The sequence below is a fragment of the Chionomys nivalis genome, chromosome 8 (genome assembly GCF_950005125.1).
Source record: "Chionomys nivalis chromosome 8, mChiNiv1.1, whole genome shotgun sequence".
NCBI lineage: Eukaryota > Metazoa > Chordata > Mammalia > Rodentia > Cricetidae > Chionomys > Chionomys nivalis.
The window spans coordinates 7730530-7747333 of NC_080093.1; the positions used below are offsets into that span (position 1 = coordinate 7730530).

Genomic DNA, 16804 nt, shown 5'->3' on the forward strand with positions numbered 1-16804 from the left:
AGAATATATGTAAACATTTTATCTAGGATTTTTGACTTGTAAATTGAGGAATTTTTGCTGCAGTGAAGAGGGAGCACACCAGGCAATTCAAGAGCTTTAACAAGAAACAGTGACCTTGTTCCCTTTCCAGTTATGAGAAGTATGCAGTATGTGTGCAGACGGAGATAAGTGACTCTGAAACTGGTACTACAGATGGGACGTGTAGACACTTTCCAGGTCCGTCTCCGCTTACCTGAAGGTGGTTCTTTGTGGCTGAGTGCAGTTCTGAATAGGTCTAGTAGCTGACAACACCAAATCTTAGACCTTAGTAGTTTAGTTCCCACAGTAAACACTGGTAGCTAGCTTCTGTGACCTTAGCAGTTTATCTTAGGAACACACTGTGAGTCACTGGGATATTTAATTTGTGTTACAGATTAGTCTTTTAAGAGCATAGCTAAATGAACTGTTAAACTCATTACAAAGGCTGGCCTTTTAAGAGCTACTGTTTCTCAGCATGAGGCCCATAGCCTCACTTTGCTAGTTCTGTTCTCCATGGTGAAACCTAGAAGCTGGTCCCTGCCTCCTTCAACCCGTGTTTACTTTATACAGGTTTTTAATATTACTATATACAGGCCAGAAGAGGGCACCAGACCTCATTACAGATGGTTGTGAGCCACCATGTGGTTGCTGGGAATTGAACTCAGGACCTTTGGAAGAGCAGGCAATGCTCTTAACCTCTGAGCCATTTCTCCAGCCCCAGGTTTTGTTTTTTGAGACAAGGTTTCTCTGTAGTATGTGTTCTTTAGTTTTGTAGGAACATACTATGTAGACCAGTATAGCCTCAGGATCTGCCTGCCAGTGCTGGGATTAGAGGCCTGCACCACCACATCCAGCCTAAAATGCAGCGGAATTTCTGATGACACCCTTCCCCCCCCCCCAAAAAAAAAGGATTCAGGCTTGGAGGAAACACGTGACTCCTATATCCTGGAAATTAGAATTAAATCCCAAGATCAGCTGCTAGCCTACTCTTTACTAGGTGGTAGCTGTCCAGTTTTTCATCACTCAGAGTAGCAGAAGGAACGAATACCCCTTTGATTTTGCCTCCAGTTTGTTCCTCCAAAAGCAATTAGGTTTGTTTGGCCTGACTTCCAAAGTGTGAGATACTTGTTTATTCACAAACTGTTATTTTTTAATGTATGCCTTAGAAACCCTTTATGGCTTTTGCTTCATTTTTAAAACAACAACAATGCTGTTTTTCTGTTTCTGTTGTGAACACCAAAAGTTCAGTTACTGCCTTGGCAGTGAAATTTCTAAGCATATTCCACGATAAAGAAACAGAAGAAACTCTATAACTTAAGTCTGTTGGCCGATTCCTTTGTCAAGATGGCACCATGTAGCCCAGGCTGGTCTCTAACTCACAGAAAATGACTTTATCACAGAAAATAACTAAGCTTTTGATTCTCCTGCCATCGCCTCTCAAGTGCTTGGATTACAGGTCTGCATCGTCCCACCCGGTTTATGGGATGCTTGGCATCAAGCCCAGCGGTTTGTACGTACTAGGCAAGCATTTTATTCAGTCCAGTTGGCAGTGTTTATAAAAGTATAGTGTTTTACTTGTGCTATTAGTGATAAATTATGGCTGAAAAAGGGTAAAACAACCAAGTAAAATTGTCTGGTAGTAAATATCCTTGGAACAGTTTAGTTAGTGTATTGGGTGGAAGGGCATTTACATAAAGCCCCCGGTTCAACTGGGCAAAGCCAGAAAAGCAAATTACTGTCAGATCTGGTGCACAGATGACAGTTTTCCTTTATAGCCGAGCATATCACTAAATATTAACTGGGCACATTCAGTGATGCAGTCGTCATCACTATAGAGCAGACTCAGCCTCTGGTCGGGTTTACAAAAACATGATCACTAAAATGCAATAAATTTATTTTACATAATCTTTTTTTTTTTTTAAAAAAAAAGCATTTAAGAGCCAGCACGCCTTTATTCCCAGCACTTGGGAGGCAGAGGTTGGTGGATCTGAGTTTGAGGCCAGCCTGATCTACAGAGTGAGTTACAACACAGGCTCAGAGGCTACACAGAGAAACCCTCTCCCAAAACACAAAGAAATTAGAATATAAAAACTTCAAGCCAGGTCTATAATCACATCTATTTGGGAGTTTGATGTAGATCATTTGAACTAAATACAAGTTTAAGAAACAGGACTTTATTTTCTGTAAAATTGGGTCAAAATAAAATTTGACATTTAGGGATGAAGAAAATAGAGATTGCATTCATTAAAAAGAAAAAAAAGGTGGATAGCGCTGAAAAGATAGCTCAGTTGGTAAACTATCTCCTTTGAAAGCAAGGGACCCGAGCTGAAGGCCTAAACGTGTTTTGAAAAGCTAGAGTGAGCCAGGCATGGTGGCACACATGTTTAATCCCAGGACTCTGGGAGGCAGAGACAGGTAGAGCTCTGAGTTCTGGGCCAGCCTGGTCTACACAGTAAGTTTCAGGATAGCCAACAGTGAGACCCTGTCTCAAAAGCAATTATACTAAAAATTTAAAAAGCCAGTAGGCTAGAGAATGTTGGAGAATAAATAGATGGTTCAGCTGTTAGGAACACTTGCATGTTCAATTCTCAGCATCCACATAGTGGTTTACAATCGTCTGGTTCCACGGAATCTGATACCCTTTTCTGAACTTTATGGGCACCAGGCATACCTGTGCAGACATACATGCAAGGAAACACACAGACACACAAAATACATACATGGGGGAGTGTTAATAATCCCAGCAGACACTGGACTGGGGCTTGCTACCCAGCCTTGTCTATTTGGTAAGTTCCAAGCCAGTAAGAGGCAGTCTAAAAAATAATGATAATAAAGATACGTGGTGCTTAAAGAATGATTGATGCCCACGTTGTTTGGTACAAACAGCTGCACATACCCTCACACGTATGTACATGATCACCTCTCGGTTTCCTTTTAGCACTACAGCTTTCTAAGGGCATGGAAGAATACCTTAAATAAGGTTAATGAGGCGGTGAGATCTGCAGACTTTTTCCATGTGGTAGCCAAAGAGATTCCCAAGAGGACATCTTTGTGACGTTTGAAAGTCACTATCATGCCAGGAAAGTACTACGCGGGGTGGTGGTGGGGGGAGGAGGTGAAAAATTTTAATAAAAAAAAAGTACTTGCCGAGCTGCAGAGCTGGGTAGACACTTCCTAACTGTACAACAGCAACAGGGGCTGTCATAATACTACCAGTACTTCTAAATTTCTGATGGAAAAGCAAAATGTACTTAGGAGATAATTACCTAAAGATGTGGGCACTCAAGTAATTATTCTGCCTTCACAGATAAGGTATTAACAAAAATAACTCGAGTATTATTTGGTTTTTATTTCTTGCATAACTTGGCTGTAAACTAATTTGTCTTTTAAAGAGTTAATACTTAATCACACAACCTACCCGTGTCCTTCCTCCCCAAGAGCAAACCTGGGGAAGCAGTGTTGATGTATGTGTAGCGGGTTCGTAACAAAGGCTTCACAGCCCACTGTCCTGTATATACAGAAAACGGCAGCACATGAAGTTGCCTGAGTGATGTTCCAAATTCCTGTCCTGCACTGAAAATATCAGTCATCTTGGGAACAGAAGGATGAAGCTGGCTGGGTGTGAGGACGCACGCCTTTAATCCCAGCACCTGGGAGGCAGAGGCAGGTGGATCTCAGTGAGTTTGAGGCCAGTCTAGTTACAGAGTGAGTTCCAGGACAGCCAGGGCTACACCAAGAAATCCCACCTCTAAAAACCAAACCAAACAACAACAAAGAATGAAGCCATTTAATGGCTTCCATTTACTTTCACTAAGAGAAAACCCAAAGGCGTCGAATACACAGCTGGGGTGGCTGGAAGGGAAGCCTCCGCATCCGAAGCGTAGTGGGTCTCACACCGTACCTAGGCATGCAGTGTCTCACATCTGCTTCAGAGAACTTCACCCAGACAGTACAACTGAGGAAGAAGTACTTTCAGAGGCACAGAAGGAACATGGGTAGTGTGCGCTGAGGCCTCATGAGAACAAGATGGTACAGCTCATGTAGGAAACAAGCTATTCACGAGAAGATAGTCCTGACATTAACACACAACTCGACTGCACTGCTAAATATGGTTGTTTTTATTTTCTTTTTCCTTGCCCAGCCCTATCTAAACATAAAATAAAACTACAGGACTGAAATTATCAACCCATTAAAATCAGCAATAAGTTATGAAAATCATAAAGCTTTTTTTAAAAGTAATTAAGGGTAGTTAAATTATTTAAAGAATACAAAGTCCAAACAGCTGGGGGTAAGGTCTCCAGAAAGGCTTCCCAGGGCCAAACAGAGGCCCAGAGAAACCTCAGAGTTTGAAAGACAAAGGGAACACATGACATCAAAGTGCAGGCTAGAAAGTTCACTTAGAAGATAACATTTCTGAAAAGATTGGTAAGAGCAACAGTAGCACCTGCACAGTGGGTTCGTGAGGAAGGAGACCGCCTGCAGAAAATGCAGGTCTTACAGTAAATGAGACAAGTGCTGAACTTAACTATGTTAACTATGACAGTGTGCCTACTACGGGTAGCAGATGGTTAGAAGCTGGTAAAGGGGAATGATCCTAAAAGAAAACAAAAACAGCATTGACCTTTGTCTACCCCGCCCAGACCTCATTCATTCTGTGCACTATAAAGAGTGAGGTGTGAGGTGTTTTATCGTTATCAAATGCTGCATCAAAATAGATGATTTTCCCCACGTGTTTTTTCCACTATAAAAGACATCTATGTTTACTTATGGACAAGCTTTAAAAAGATGCCATTTTGGTTTTCAACACATATAAACAGTTATCAAAATCTCAAATAAAAATGATGCCGTGGCTCAGACCTTGGCCTGCTATGCTGCGTGCACAACTCTTCAGATCGGCGCAGACACAGAGGCACATGGAGCTTTTCCTTCTCTGACACAGCTGTCATGCATGGGCTGCCCCTATGTTGCTGAAGGGTGCGAGCGGGCGGTTGGGTGCCCTAGTGCTAACAATGCAGGTAAGGTTAGCTGGCTTAGCATGGAATCCAACAGAAAGCTGAGCTGCGTGATGATCTCTTTCGAAAGGCTTCATGGGAGTCTCTCCTTCTGTAGAGCACGAAATGAGCTTTTTAAAAATTGGTTTTTTTTAAAAGAATTGATCATCCACAGGCTTCATGATAAACTGAGGCTGAGTTTTAATAGCTCTTTAGCTATCCAAGATTAATGCCTGATTATCCTGTCTTTTCCTTACTCTAAGTCTGATTTTGTTTCTAGGGCCAAGAAGCTCAGGAAGGGTTCATAACCCCACCCTTAAACGTCTACTCAACACAGCGTGAGCAAACTAGGAAAGGAGCCGGAATCTCCACTGTCCTCTTAGAAGTCAACTAAGTCAACTCCAGATAATTACAGGTTTCCAGCTGCTGTTAGGAACCGTATTCTTTCCAATAAATGAGTATTTGTTCTACTGGGGAGGCTCTACCCCACTTTTTGTTAAGTATTTGCTTAAATACAGGTCTTCTGACCCTTTTGTTCAAGTATGGTTTTGTTTAGTTTTGAAGGAGACTGCGTCATGAACCCAACTGAAGAGACGGTGCTGAACTGGCCCGGTGGGTGTGTCGCCCTGCACTGCTGTCGTGCTGGGCTCTAGGACGTGAAGGAGAGTTTGACACTGGCACTGGAGTAACCCTCGTCACTCCCAATACTCTGCAGGCTGCTGTGGTCATCAATGTCACTGATGCTGGTGGTGCTTATATTGTCCACTTCTCCATGGGAGAACTCTGTGCTTTCAACGTCCACTTCAATCTCCTCTGCAAAAAAGAAAACGGGGGGGGGGTGGGGGGTGAGAAGAGGAACATCAGTAACCTATATGTGCACTTTCACAAGTTAAAGGTTATTCTGTGAGGTCATCAGAGATCTCTTCCACAAAGGGGAATCTAGTATACAGAGGTGGTCTTAATTTAGCAGCAAGTTTACTAGAACCCTTTGACGCCAGGCCGTCTGGACCTCCCGCTGAAAGCCTTGGCCTTTTTGAGAATTAGGACTTAATATTAAAAGATCCCAACCCAAGTGGTTTAACAACATCTGTTTTGCATTAAACCAAGAACTAATTCAGTGTTGTTTATTAATCAGGCTTACTTTAGAGGGGGAGGGGGAGGGAAAATAAAATTAAAGATAGAAAATGTATGCTTATGCATCCAAATTTTTGGTGGTATCACTCTACAGACGGATCTATAGATGTCTATGATTCATTGTAAGTAATTCTATATATTTAGAAACAAAAATAAGTCAACCATTAAGTGTGAGAGATTTGCTTTTGATTTTCATGCATCAAGTATAGCCTCAAGCCATCTCCTTGCGCGCGTGCGTGCGTGCGTGTGTGTGTGTGTGTGTGTGTGTGTGTGTGTAAGAGAGAGAGAGAAAAATGCTTGGAACTGAAACAAATGCCTCAAGACAAGCAAGTGCACAGTCCTCAAATACAACCTAAAATACATGATGCATAAACCTGGCCACACTCATAATATACATTTTAAAACCAAAAGGAAGTCAAATTTTTTTCTCATAAAGTAGAATTAAAAACTCAGGACTTTTTAATATTCTTCTTTCTCAAAACCTGATGATTTACATTCAATCATACAGGAAGAACAGCAGAAGGCTGACGTCTGCCGTCATCACTAATGGGTACAGACGCCAGAGTTTGATTATTGTCTGTCCTGTACTTCTGAGTACATGGGGAAATTTCCATCAAAAGGAGAAAAAAAATTAGTCTGAGAGAGAGAGAGAGAGAGAGAGAGAGAGAGAGAGAGAGAAGAGAAAAGAGTTGAAGCCAGGCGGTGGTGGTAATCCCAGTGCTTGGGAGGCAGAATTAGGTGGATCTCTGTAAGTTCAAGGCCAGGATCCAAAGCTATAGAGAAACCCTGTCTCGAAAACCAAACCAACCAAACAAACAAAACATTGTCTAATATTTTAAAATTCTCAAGATTTTTTGAGTTCTACTTTCCCAAATGTCAGGTTAAATATCATCAGAATTCAACTGGGCATTAGTGGCCATGCCTTTAACCCCAGTACCCAGAAGGCAGAGGCAGGAGGAACTCTGAGTTCAAGGCCAGCTTGGTCTACAGAGTGAGTTCCAGGTCAGTCAGTGCTACACAGAGAAACCCTATCTAAAACAACAAACAACCATGAGTATTCCATTCTGGAGGTGTGGTGTAGGGCAGGAAAATTCAAATTCTTGGGTGATTTCTGTTCTTAATTTTGCCAAAGACAAACGTTCTAGAACACATGGAAGAGAAATGGTGTGATACTCTAAAATACGCAGATAAAACTTAGTATCACAAACAATAAGACATCAGTCTCTCTCCCTGACAATGAACTGAAGGGCACAGTATCACTGCTGTGATGTTTCCTGTCCTGAATGTATACCCTCAACCTAATAATTTGAAAACACTAAAAACAATTTCTGCAGCTGAAGAGATGGCTCAACGGTTAAGAGTACTGACTGCTCTTCCAGAGGACCCGGGTTCAATTCCCAGCACCCATATGAACAGTTCACAGCTGTCTGTAACGTAGTTCCAGGGGACCTAAGATTCATGGCGAAACACCGAAGAACATAACAAAAACAACCAAAACAATCTCCTCCCCCGCCCCCCCCTCAAAAAAATTCAAACTGAAGTATGCTCTATAAAGAGACTGACCAGTGTCCAAAATACTTCACAAGATATTAGTGGCAAAATTAATAAAATCTGGACATAGCCTAGCATTTTTCTCAGTGTTAGCATCTTAGTTTCAGTAACTATGAGAAGGAACTGAATAAAAGGCAGATAAGAACTATGTGTTTTCTATAAGTCTAAAATTCTCTCTAAGTGGACAGTGCAGACACACGCATGGCAAGTCTGTAGCAGACAGTGTCTGGTGCACACACCTACAGCTGGGATCAGGAACGCTGCTATGGGAGAGTTCACTCCTATCGACTTCACACATGCTACTCGGCGGCCTTGGTCTCCAGCACCAGGAGAGCAAAAGCTAGACTGCGAAGATGCCTGCAGGTCCTCCTCCCGGAGTCCTTAGGAAAGGGACGGTGCCTACCTCGCTCTGAGTCCGAGCGGTCGGAAGAGATAGTCGACCCAATGCTGTCCATTCGTATCCGCTCCGTCTCTTGAGGACCCTGCAGCTGTTCCAGTCGCCGCTTTAGAAATCTCTGTTCTCGTTCCAAGTTCTCAAGCTGGTGCTGGCTCTTCCTTTCAGCTTCTTCAAGTTTCTAAAACAATGAAATCTTATTTATTTGTATATAGTCCAGTCTAAAGCACTAAAACTGATTTTTGCTTAACACTGTTCTTTGGCAGAGAAAATATGAACAGATATCTATCTACACACACATACATATTTATGGGTATTTATGTACCCTTGTATATATAAATATGGAGAAGCACTTATTGTTTTAAACACAAAAATGTCCTTTTTGTGTACAAGTGCTGCATAGACTACTTGAACAAGAAGGAACTATAAAAGTCCATGAGGTAACCTTCACAAAAGAGAAACCTCCCGCAGTGTGGTATCTGATGGAAAAATACTGAGAGATACAGCCAGATAACGTCATCTCCACAAGAGGGCACAGCGGCCTTCCTTCTGGGTATCAGAAAGGTAATTATTATTGCCCTAGTGTTCTCGGGTCTAAGTGATCACACTGTCAAAAAAATAATTTCAGTTAATCATGTTACGTTGTTCCATCAGATCAGCTGGTAAGATTTTTACAAAGGTTTCTCTCGAGGTCAGTTCAGAAAGAGATCGTCTAGAGAACTGCACCCAAGCACAAATAGGAATCACTGCTAATGATTAACCCAGGGCCCGGAGACTGGGGCAAAGCTGGAAGTGGACATTCTCACCTTGATGTGTGCTTTGGCTTTGTTGAGCAAACCGAGTGTTGTATGCCTGGTGCAGTCTGGACCCAGTGGGATCAGAACTTTCAAGCGTTCTAAACACAGGCGCAGGTGAGCTCGTCTAAGAAAGACATCATCAAATTAGCACAGCCTGGGTATTCCACTAGACACACACAGTCTAGAGAGAGTCATTTTCAGTTATTCAATCAACAACCACATCTCACTCCTAACTGTTCAGAGTACCTGCACTCGCAGGGGTAGGGGTCCCTGATTCCGTCCCTGCCACTTCTGTCCTTGGTAGACACAGTTACTTTGCATTATCACCTCCCAGAGATTAGTTTTTTCTCTAGTCCGTTCCATAAACTCCCTACTGTACTACTAATGTGATAGACGATTAAAGCACTAGAACTTGATTTCTGAGTGCATAAAAACACGGGCTAGAGCAGGGGTTCCAGCTATGGTACCTCAATATAAATGCACCCAGGTTCCATTTCCTTCCACCTTCTAATTACACAGACACACAGACACACACCTGCCCACTCTGCTCGGTAATCGTAGCCATCTTATGGGGTTAGATCTGTTCATTTAGTAGTTGTAACCACACAAACACTTGCTGTTCGCCAAAAGTTTCAGTACTTCTAAAGCGGCAATTTCACATGATCCGGCATACCGGAGACAGCGAAGCTGCATGACTAAGTAGGTGGGGTAGGTGGGTTTTACAGTCAACACTGAAGTCCTCCATGTCCTATCCTAAGTGGATGACTACCCATCAGCTAAACTCTTTCTCTTCCATTCTCGTGACTTACCCTGGTTTTCTACACAAGGAAAAGGGGCAACAGAATTATTTACTTAAAGTCCTGAATTTTCTGGGAAAATCAGAGGGAATTTTTCCTGGAAATGTTACCAGAGAATCTCATGCATTTACCTTCCTAAACAATAAGCACGTACATAACGAGGACGTGAAAACACCACTGCTCTCCCTGTCTGAGCCTGTGCTCCACCTACCAGTTCAGCAGTGTGCAGTGTGTACAGTGTGCGCAGGGTGCAGGGTGAGCAGTGTGTGCAGGGTGCAGTGAGTGCAGGGTGCAGTGAGTGCCGGGTGAGCAGTGTGCAGGGTGTACAGTGTGTGCAGTGTGCAGGGTGTGCAGTGTATACAGTGTGCGCAGGGTGCAGGGTGAGCAGTGTGCAGTGTGCGCAGGGGTGCAGTGTGTACAGTGTGCGCAGGGTGCAGGGTGAGCAGTGTGCGCAGGGGTGCAGTGTGTACAGTGTGCGCAGGGTGCAGGGTGAGCAGTGTGCAGTGTGCGCAGGGGTGCAGTGTGTACAGTGTGCGCAGGGTGCAGGGTGAGCAGTGTGCAGTGTGCGCAGGGGTGCAGTGTGTACAGTGTGTTCAGGGTGCAGGGTGAGCAGTGTGTGCAGTGTGCAGACTCCTTTGGGGCTGGATCGGAATTTTTTGCAACAGCCCGAGTAGCAGGAATAAAGTGAGCCCTCACTTTCCTCTCAAAGGGGACTAAAATGGTTTCATTAGCTCACTGAGTTTTAATACAACAGCATCAAGTGAATATTTCAAATGTAGCAATTCGAAAGAGGAGTAAGAAAAGGTGATGAGTGGCCATTATGTCCCCGAGAGTGAGGATGATTGAGGGTAGTGAGGTCAGAGGTAGGGCTGATGAACTTCCAGGACTATCTCAGCGCCCACAGACCCAGCTACAATCTGACAGATTCCAGATTCAGACAGAATCTGAGATTCCAGAACTCATCATGTTAAGTCTAATAACTGATGCCAGGCTGCAAATGGACATACTTAATGTAGATAAAGGAATGTCTTTATTTCTCCATGTTTAACCATTTTGAAGTTGCTCTATGGTACTAACCCTAACTCTCTCAGGTGAGGAGGTGGACATGGTAAGCAGACTAAACTCCAGATCAAAACAACACATGTGGTGAAAGTACATTCAAATGCTTCATTAGGGTGGCTGTGGTGTCTGCCTAGCAGTATCTTCCTATGACCTGGCTCCAGTGAGCAATGGAGGCTGCTGCCTTTCTTAGTAATTAGAGGCTCTCCTCTGAATTCAGCCTCTTCATAAACAAAGCAACTACTAAAATTAAGGAAGCATGTCAGAGGAGTGGTGATGTGGGATATCCCTCTGTATGCTGTGATTACCATTAATAAATAAAGAAACTGCTTTGGACCTATAGCAGGGCAGAACTTAGGTAGGCAGGGAAAACTAAACTGAATGATGGGAGGAAAAAGGAGGAGTCAGAGAGAAGCCATGGAGCCCCACTGGAGCCAGAAGAAACTTTACCCGGTAAGCCACAGCCACATGGCAATACACAGATTACTAGAAATGGGTTAAATTAATATGTAAGAGTTAGCCAATAAGAAGCTATAGAGCTAATGGGCCAAGCAGTTATTTAATTAATACAGTGTCTGTGTGGTTATTTTGGGGCTGAGCAGCGGGGAACGAAACAAGCGGCCACCTCGCAACAGAGCGGTTCTGCTGGTCTTGTTCAAACTACTCAACTCCAGAACTCTTGGGTATGCAGCAAATTATCTTTTACCATTCTAGTTTTTAAAGCTAGTTCTATGCTAATTTAGAACAGGGCAATTCATACTCCTGTTTCGTCATGCTAAGTCCTCCGCTGAAAATAACAACTGGAAGGGTAGGTGTTAGTCCCAGAACATCAAATTTAAGGGGAAAACCAGGAAGAGGCTAACAGTAGCAGGTTTAAGGGAAGAGGTGAAAGGCACGGTCATCTGTCCCTCTTTTCTAAATGTAGTCAACCGTTTACCTGTCGTGTTGCTTTTGTGTAGTCAGCACCATGTCAGACATTTACTTGGTAGAGGAAAGCAAAACAACAGCAACAGTAATAGTTTAAAATAAAATGAAAACGTTGACGGGTTTTTGGTCCCGACCCCAGCGCGCCCCACTTAGCTCACACTGGAAGAGTCAAGAAACTACCAAGCAAACAATCTAAATTGGGGGGCGGGATTTACTGGAGGACGTGGCAGGCCCTTAAAAGGAGGGGAAACTTAGTTTTGGAAATGTAAGGATAATGAATCTGTCTCTGAAGAAGCAAGGATTTTCCAGGTAGTTACAGGGGAAAGGGACCTAAATAGACTGCTGTTATGGGCTGGAGACAAGGGTCGGTGATAAATGATCACCAACAATACACCAGACCCTGGTTCAATCCCCAGGGTTGAAAACAGCTAAATGACAAAAAAACAAAACAAAACCCATCTAAAGCAAACCCTGTAAGTTGATGAATGCCTTCGTTTCTTTCCTTCAAGAGAAAACAGCTGAGGTGCCGTTCTATAAGGGCATACCAACTAAGTTCAATAATCTTGGAGTCTTAATAAATTACTTAAATTTATTAAGTAATAAACCAAGAGAAAAAGTTTGATGCCCAAAATGAATAGAGAAGGCAAAATTTCATTCTGAAAAAAGTTTTCATAGCCATCATTTCTTCAGTCATGTAAATATACTCCAAGATCAACATCCACCAAGAAAGCATACCCAGAAATGTCATGCCCATACGTCAGGGACACTATTCTCCACACCCGGGGAATTCAGTTCTCCAAAGGAAGGGTCTGCATGAAGGCTCACCAGTGAGCCGGGCGCATTTCTAAGGGAAGAGGCGTGTCTGTGCACGCCAAATACTACTTCCTCGAGTTTCCATAACTGAAAGTGAAATAGGCGTTTGGAAAGAAAGCAAGGAAGGTTTACTGGCCGCTGAGGGCCACCGGCTAACCAAGAGGGAACAGTGCTTTCCAGAATCCCACATGTCTACTGCCACCCCCTTCTAAAGCAGCGGGTAAGCTCCGCTTATAAACCTAAGGTGAGTCAGCCCTTCCTTGCTGTGTAAGTTTTCTCTCTCCAGCAAATTCTGAGAAAAAGAACCTCACGGCCACTCCGTCTACTTACCACACTGCCTCTCTGTAGCCTTTACCCCATGTCTCTGTGGCTAACTAGACACAGGCTCAGCTCCAAAGACCTAGACAGGCCTGTCTTCTGATGCCATCTGGTCTTTCCCATGTGACTGGTGGCTCAGAAACCTCCTGTTAGGGGTTGCCAAATTGTGGACCACAAGAGACACAGAAGGTCTGGTTTGATTTGCAAACCCATACTCACTGAGGAAAACCAAACATATGATGATGTTTTTCAAAGCCTCTAAGAAGAACTGATATCCAGAACCACGTTTTGTAAAAGGTATGGCCCTGCGCGTCACATTATAAGATCGATGGAATTAGACTTGATGGAAAATGTTTTGCTTTTTGTTGTTTTTTCTTTTAATGTTAACTTCCTGGTTAGCACTCACTGAACTTTCATTTAACACTGTTAACTATAATGTTTAAGTCGGCATGAATGACAGTATACAGCAAGGCTGGAGATGGATACTGCCACAGGGGCCGGCGTTTGAGGAAAACCCAGTCTGCTAGCTAAGACCGGAAGCATGGAGAGAGTACAAACGCACTCCTATTTTCAAAGATACTTTGAAGTCTGATTTAAAGTGAGATTTTTCAAGTAGCAATTCCTAGCCAATAACTCTATTAGAAAAGCCGATCAAAACTGCCCACACCTTCAAAATGGACAAGCCCCTTACAGAAAAAAAAGCAAAAGAAAACAACAAAAAACCAGTTGGCATCTGTCTGCCTTTATTTTGGCCGGGTGGGATCATTTTCCCCTGAAGGAACCAATGTCTTTTATTCCAATCCTTGTGTGAAGTGCAGTCCTGAACAGGGCATCACAAACAAACAGGGAGTTTTAAAGGGTAGGTGCACCAACTAAACGCAGCACATACAGATGGGGAAAGAAAGGATCCCCTTTCAGAAAACATCAAGAAAATAAAAAACCAAACAACAACAAACATGATATGGTAGTGGTTTTGATTCTGGTGTTTCCTGAGTCCTCTCTGGAAACTCTAATCCCCCTGCCCAACAGTGAGAAACCTAACCCTGCTGGCCCCACAGTGCTGGTCGATGCCCTGGGAGGCACAGTCCTTCATTCTTCCACTACGGGATGCCGAGACTCTGCCAAGTAACTGCATCAGAATGGAAAGCAAGCACAGGGTAGGGACAGCACTTGTGTTTTCCTCTCTGCTGAACCTTACGCAATGGGCTGGGAGTCCTCCCGGGAGCCGCATTCTTCAAACTTGCTGGCCAGTGGCCAGGTTCCTCACTCCCTCCACGCTCCTGCATATGACAGCCGTTAGCTGCTATCCTACACATTCTATAGACACAAGTTTCTCTATAATTTAATGTATTGACAAGCTCTAAAGATAGACAAAAATCTGTCTGCTTACTTTAAAAACTAGCATTAAAAATGGATCCAGATAAATCAAGCACACTGCTTTCTGCTCATGAATTTTATTTATGAAAACATATATGATCATATTCTGTTCACCTTATTCTGTTTATAAAACAAGGATGCTCAACAAGCTGCTTCCATAAACCAGTATCTGGTGACTGTGCTTCGTCTACAGCTCACGACTCCACTGCACAGCCAGGTAGTAACCTGGCAAGTGCTCTTTCCCTAGTGTGAGACCTGACCATGGCAGCCATGGGGCTCAATGACAACAAATGAGCTGGGACCCTCTTCATACTTTTCAAAAAGAAACTGCCTTTACTTCATATTCTTCTCAGCTGGTATCATAAAATAGCCACAGAAGTATCAACAAGGGTCACAATGAAGTTCACACACACACACACACACACACACACACACACCCCATATTGTTAACTTTGGCATGAAAGGGCTCTGAAACTTGAAATGTAGCTGGAATAAACACAAATTCATGACCTCTCTGTCCTCCGACCCCTAGCCCACTAAGAATATAACTACACCTACTGGAAAGCCTTTAAAAACCACTTGCTCACAATAAATCTGAGTAGTTCGGAAGGTGGGCTATGCACACCCCTGGAGATATTCCTCATTGACCCAGAGGGTATCTGAAGACCTAAGGTTAAATATGGTGTCTTCCAGAAGTCATATTTTTCTTAAAAAAATCTGGGAAAACATTATTTTACATACAAATAAGTAGACCCAATCCAAATGCACTTAGAAGAAGTAGGGCCGGAGAGATGGCTAAGGGTAAGAGTGTTAGCAGTGCTACACTGCTCCTGCAGAGGACTGGAGTTCAATTCCCAGCACCACCACCACCTGCAACTCCAGCTTCAGGGGATCTCACAATGTCCTCTGTCCTCCAAAGGTGCCTGCATTCATGTGCATATACTCACACACAGAGATCACACATATATGCACAATTTAAAAATTTTAAGACGGGCAATGGTGGCGCAGGCCTCTAATCCCAGCACTCAGGAGGCAGAGGCAGGCGGATCTCTGAATTCCAGGCCAGCCTGGTCTACAAGAGCTAGTTCCAGGACAGTCAGGGATATAAAACACAATTAAACTCTCTCTGAAAAACAAACACAAACTTTTAAACTTAATTAAAAACAAGCCACCAAGCATCACATTATTTCAAATATCTAAGACCCCAGAAATCTGTGTTCAAAGTGCTGGGTAGAGCTTTGGACGTGAGAATGTCATTTCTGACCAACAGCTGAGATCATGTATCTCAAAGATCTGGAAAGTAAAGAATGGACAGGGGAGCAGTGCTAAGAAAAATGAAACAGAGACAAGGTGAGAGAGAGAGAGAGAGAGAGAGAGAGAGAGAGAGAGAGAGAGAGAGAGAGAGAGAGTGTGTGTGTGTGTGTGTGTGTGTGTGTAAAGGAAGTGGTAATCTGAGCACTTGACAAATTATGACAAGTTTATATACTTTTTAAAGAAAGATTTCATGTAGGCTGGAACTCAAGGGCCAGTGAGTCCAAAACAATGTCATCCCATCAGGAAGCAAGCCCCACCTGGCAAGCCGCTGAGTTAGAAACTATAAAGATCTTCAAAGTTGCCAATAGCAACCTTTGCCCCTTTGAAGATGCAGTTTTGCTCTCTACTTCCTACCCTACCCCTGCGGCTACATTTCCCACACTCATTCCCTTGTGTATCTCATCCACATCCAAACATGCTTTTAGCCCTGCCCACCGTCTGGACTGCTTCTCTCGCCACTGTCCAAACGGTGGGCACTTAATACCATTTTGCTTTTCAAATCTTGCTATGTAAACCATGCTGGCCTCTCAATTCCTGAATGTTGGGATTATAGGTGTGTGCAATCACACCCAGTCATCTGTTAGAATTTTCAACTCACAAACTAATGTTTCTTTCGTGAGACTTTCCTTTACATATGACTTTAATAGTTAATACTAGGGTTTTGTATTAATTATACTGCTTTTTAAGAGATGTATTTGTATGTTCCCTGAAATGTGTGTAGGCGCACCACCATGTCTGTGCAATGCAAACAGAGGCCAGAAGACAGCATTAGAGTTGGGTCTGGAGCGACAGACCATTGTGACACAGACCCTATGGACGCTGGGAACCAAAGCCCAGTCCTCTCTGCAGGAGCATCGAGAGCTCTTAACCACTAAGCCATCTTTCCAGCCCCAATCATATTATATTCTAGTGATATTAAATTTATACTTTTAATTATTTCAATTTTCCCAATACTCAAGTGAGCACATAAAGGGAGAAGAAGTAAACTTCTAGTACATGTATGTGGATCCCTCTCCCTCACCAAAGTTGGCCTAGTAATCAATTCTAGAGTCTATCAACAGTATAATTGGATGTTAGGGCAGCATTTGTGAGTTTGCTTCTGAATAAATAACACTGATGCAATTATAATCACTACATGCTAAGGTGTGATCTACCAAAGAAGTAAGAAACCAACAAATCTTCAACCTGATTAGAGTTGATATCTCTTTTAATAATAGTAGAAGGTTGAAGAACAGGACTCGTGATGGGGGCTGGAGTTAAGAGGGCTTACTCTTCCATTAGAAGGCCAGGAGCTCAGATCCGCTCAAAGGGCTC

The 16804-nt window shown here is 43.2% G+C and overlaps 1 protein-coding gene across 3 annotated transcripts in view; it reads right to left on the reverse strand.

Moving 5' to 3' along the window:
* Nucleotides 1-3854: 3854 nt before the first annotated feature.
* Mxi1 (MAX interactor 1, dimerization protein) overlaps nt 3855-16804 on the reverse strand; it is a 65868-nt gene continuing 52918 nt past the window's right edge. Inside the window, exons 4-6 of one of the 3 annotated variants that reach the window (XM_057779713.1) lie at nt 8895-9009; nt 8098-8269; nt 3855-5822 (exon numbers count right to left, since the gene is read on the reverse strand). In XM_057779713.1, coding sequence (XP_057635696.1) covers nt 5659-5822; nt 8098-8269; nt 8895-9009 — 451 coding nt within the window. In that variant the 3' untranslated portion in view covers nt 3855-5658. The remainder of the gene's footprint in view (nt 5823-8097; nt 8270-8894; nt 9010-16804) is intronic. The other 2 variants (XM_057779714.1, XM_057779715.1) reach the window with 2 other exon arrangements.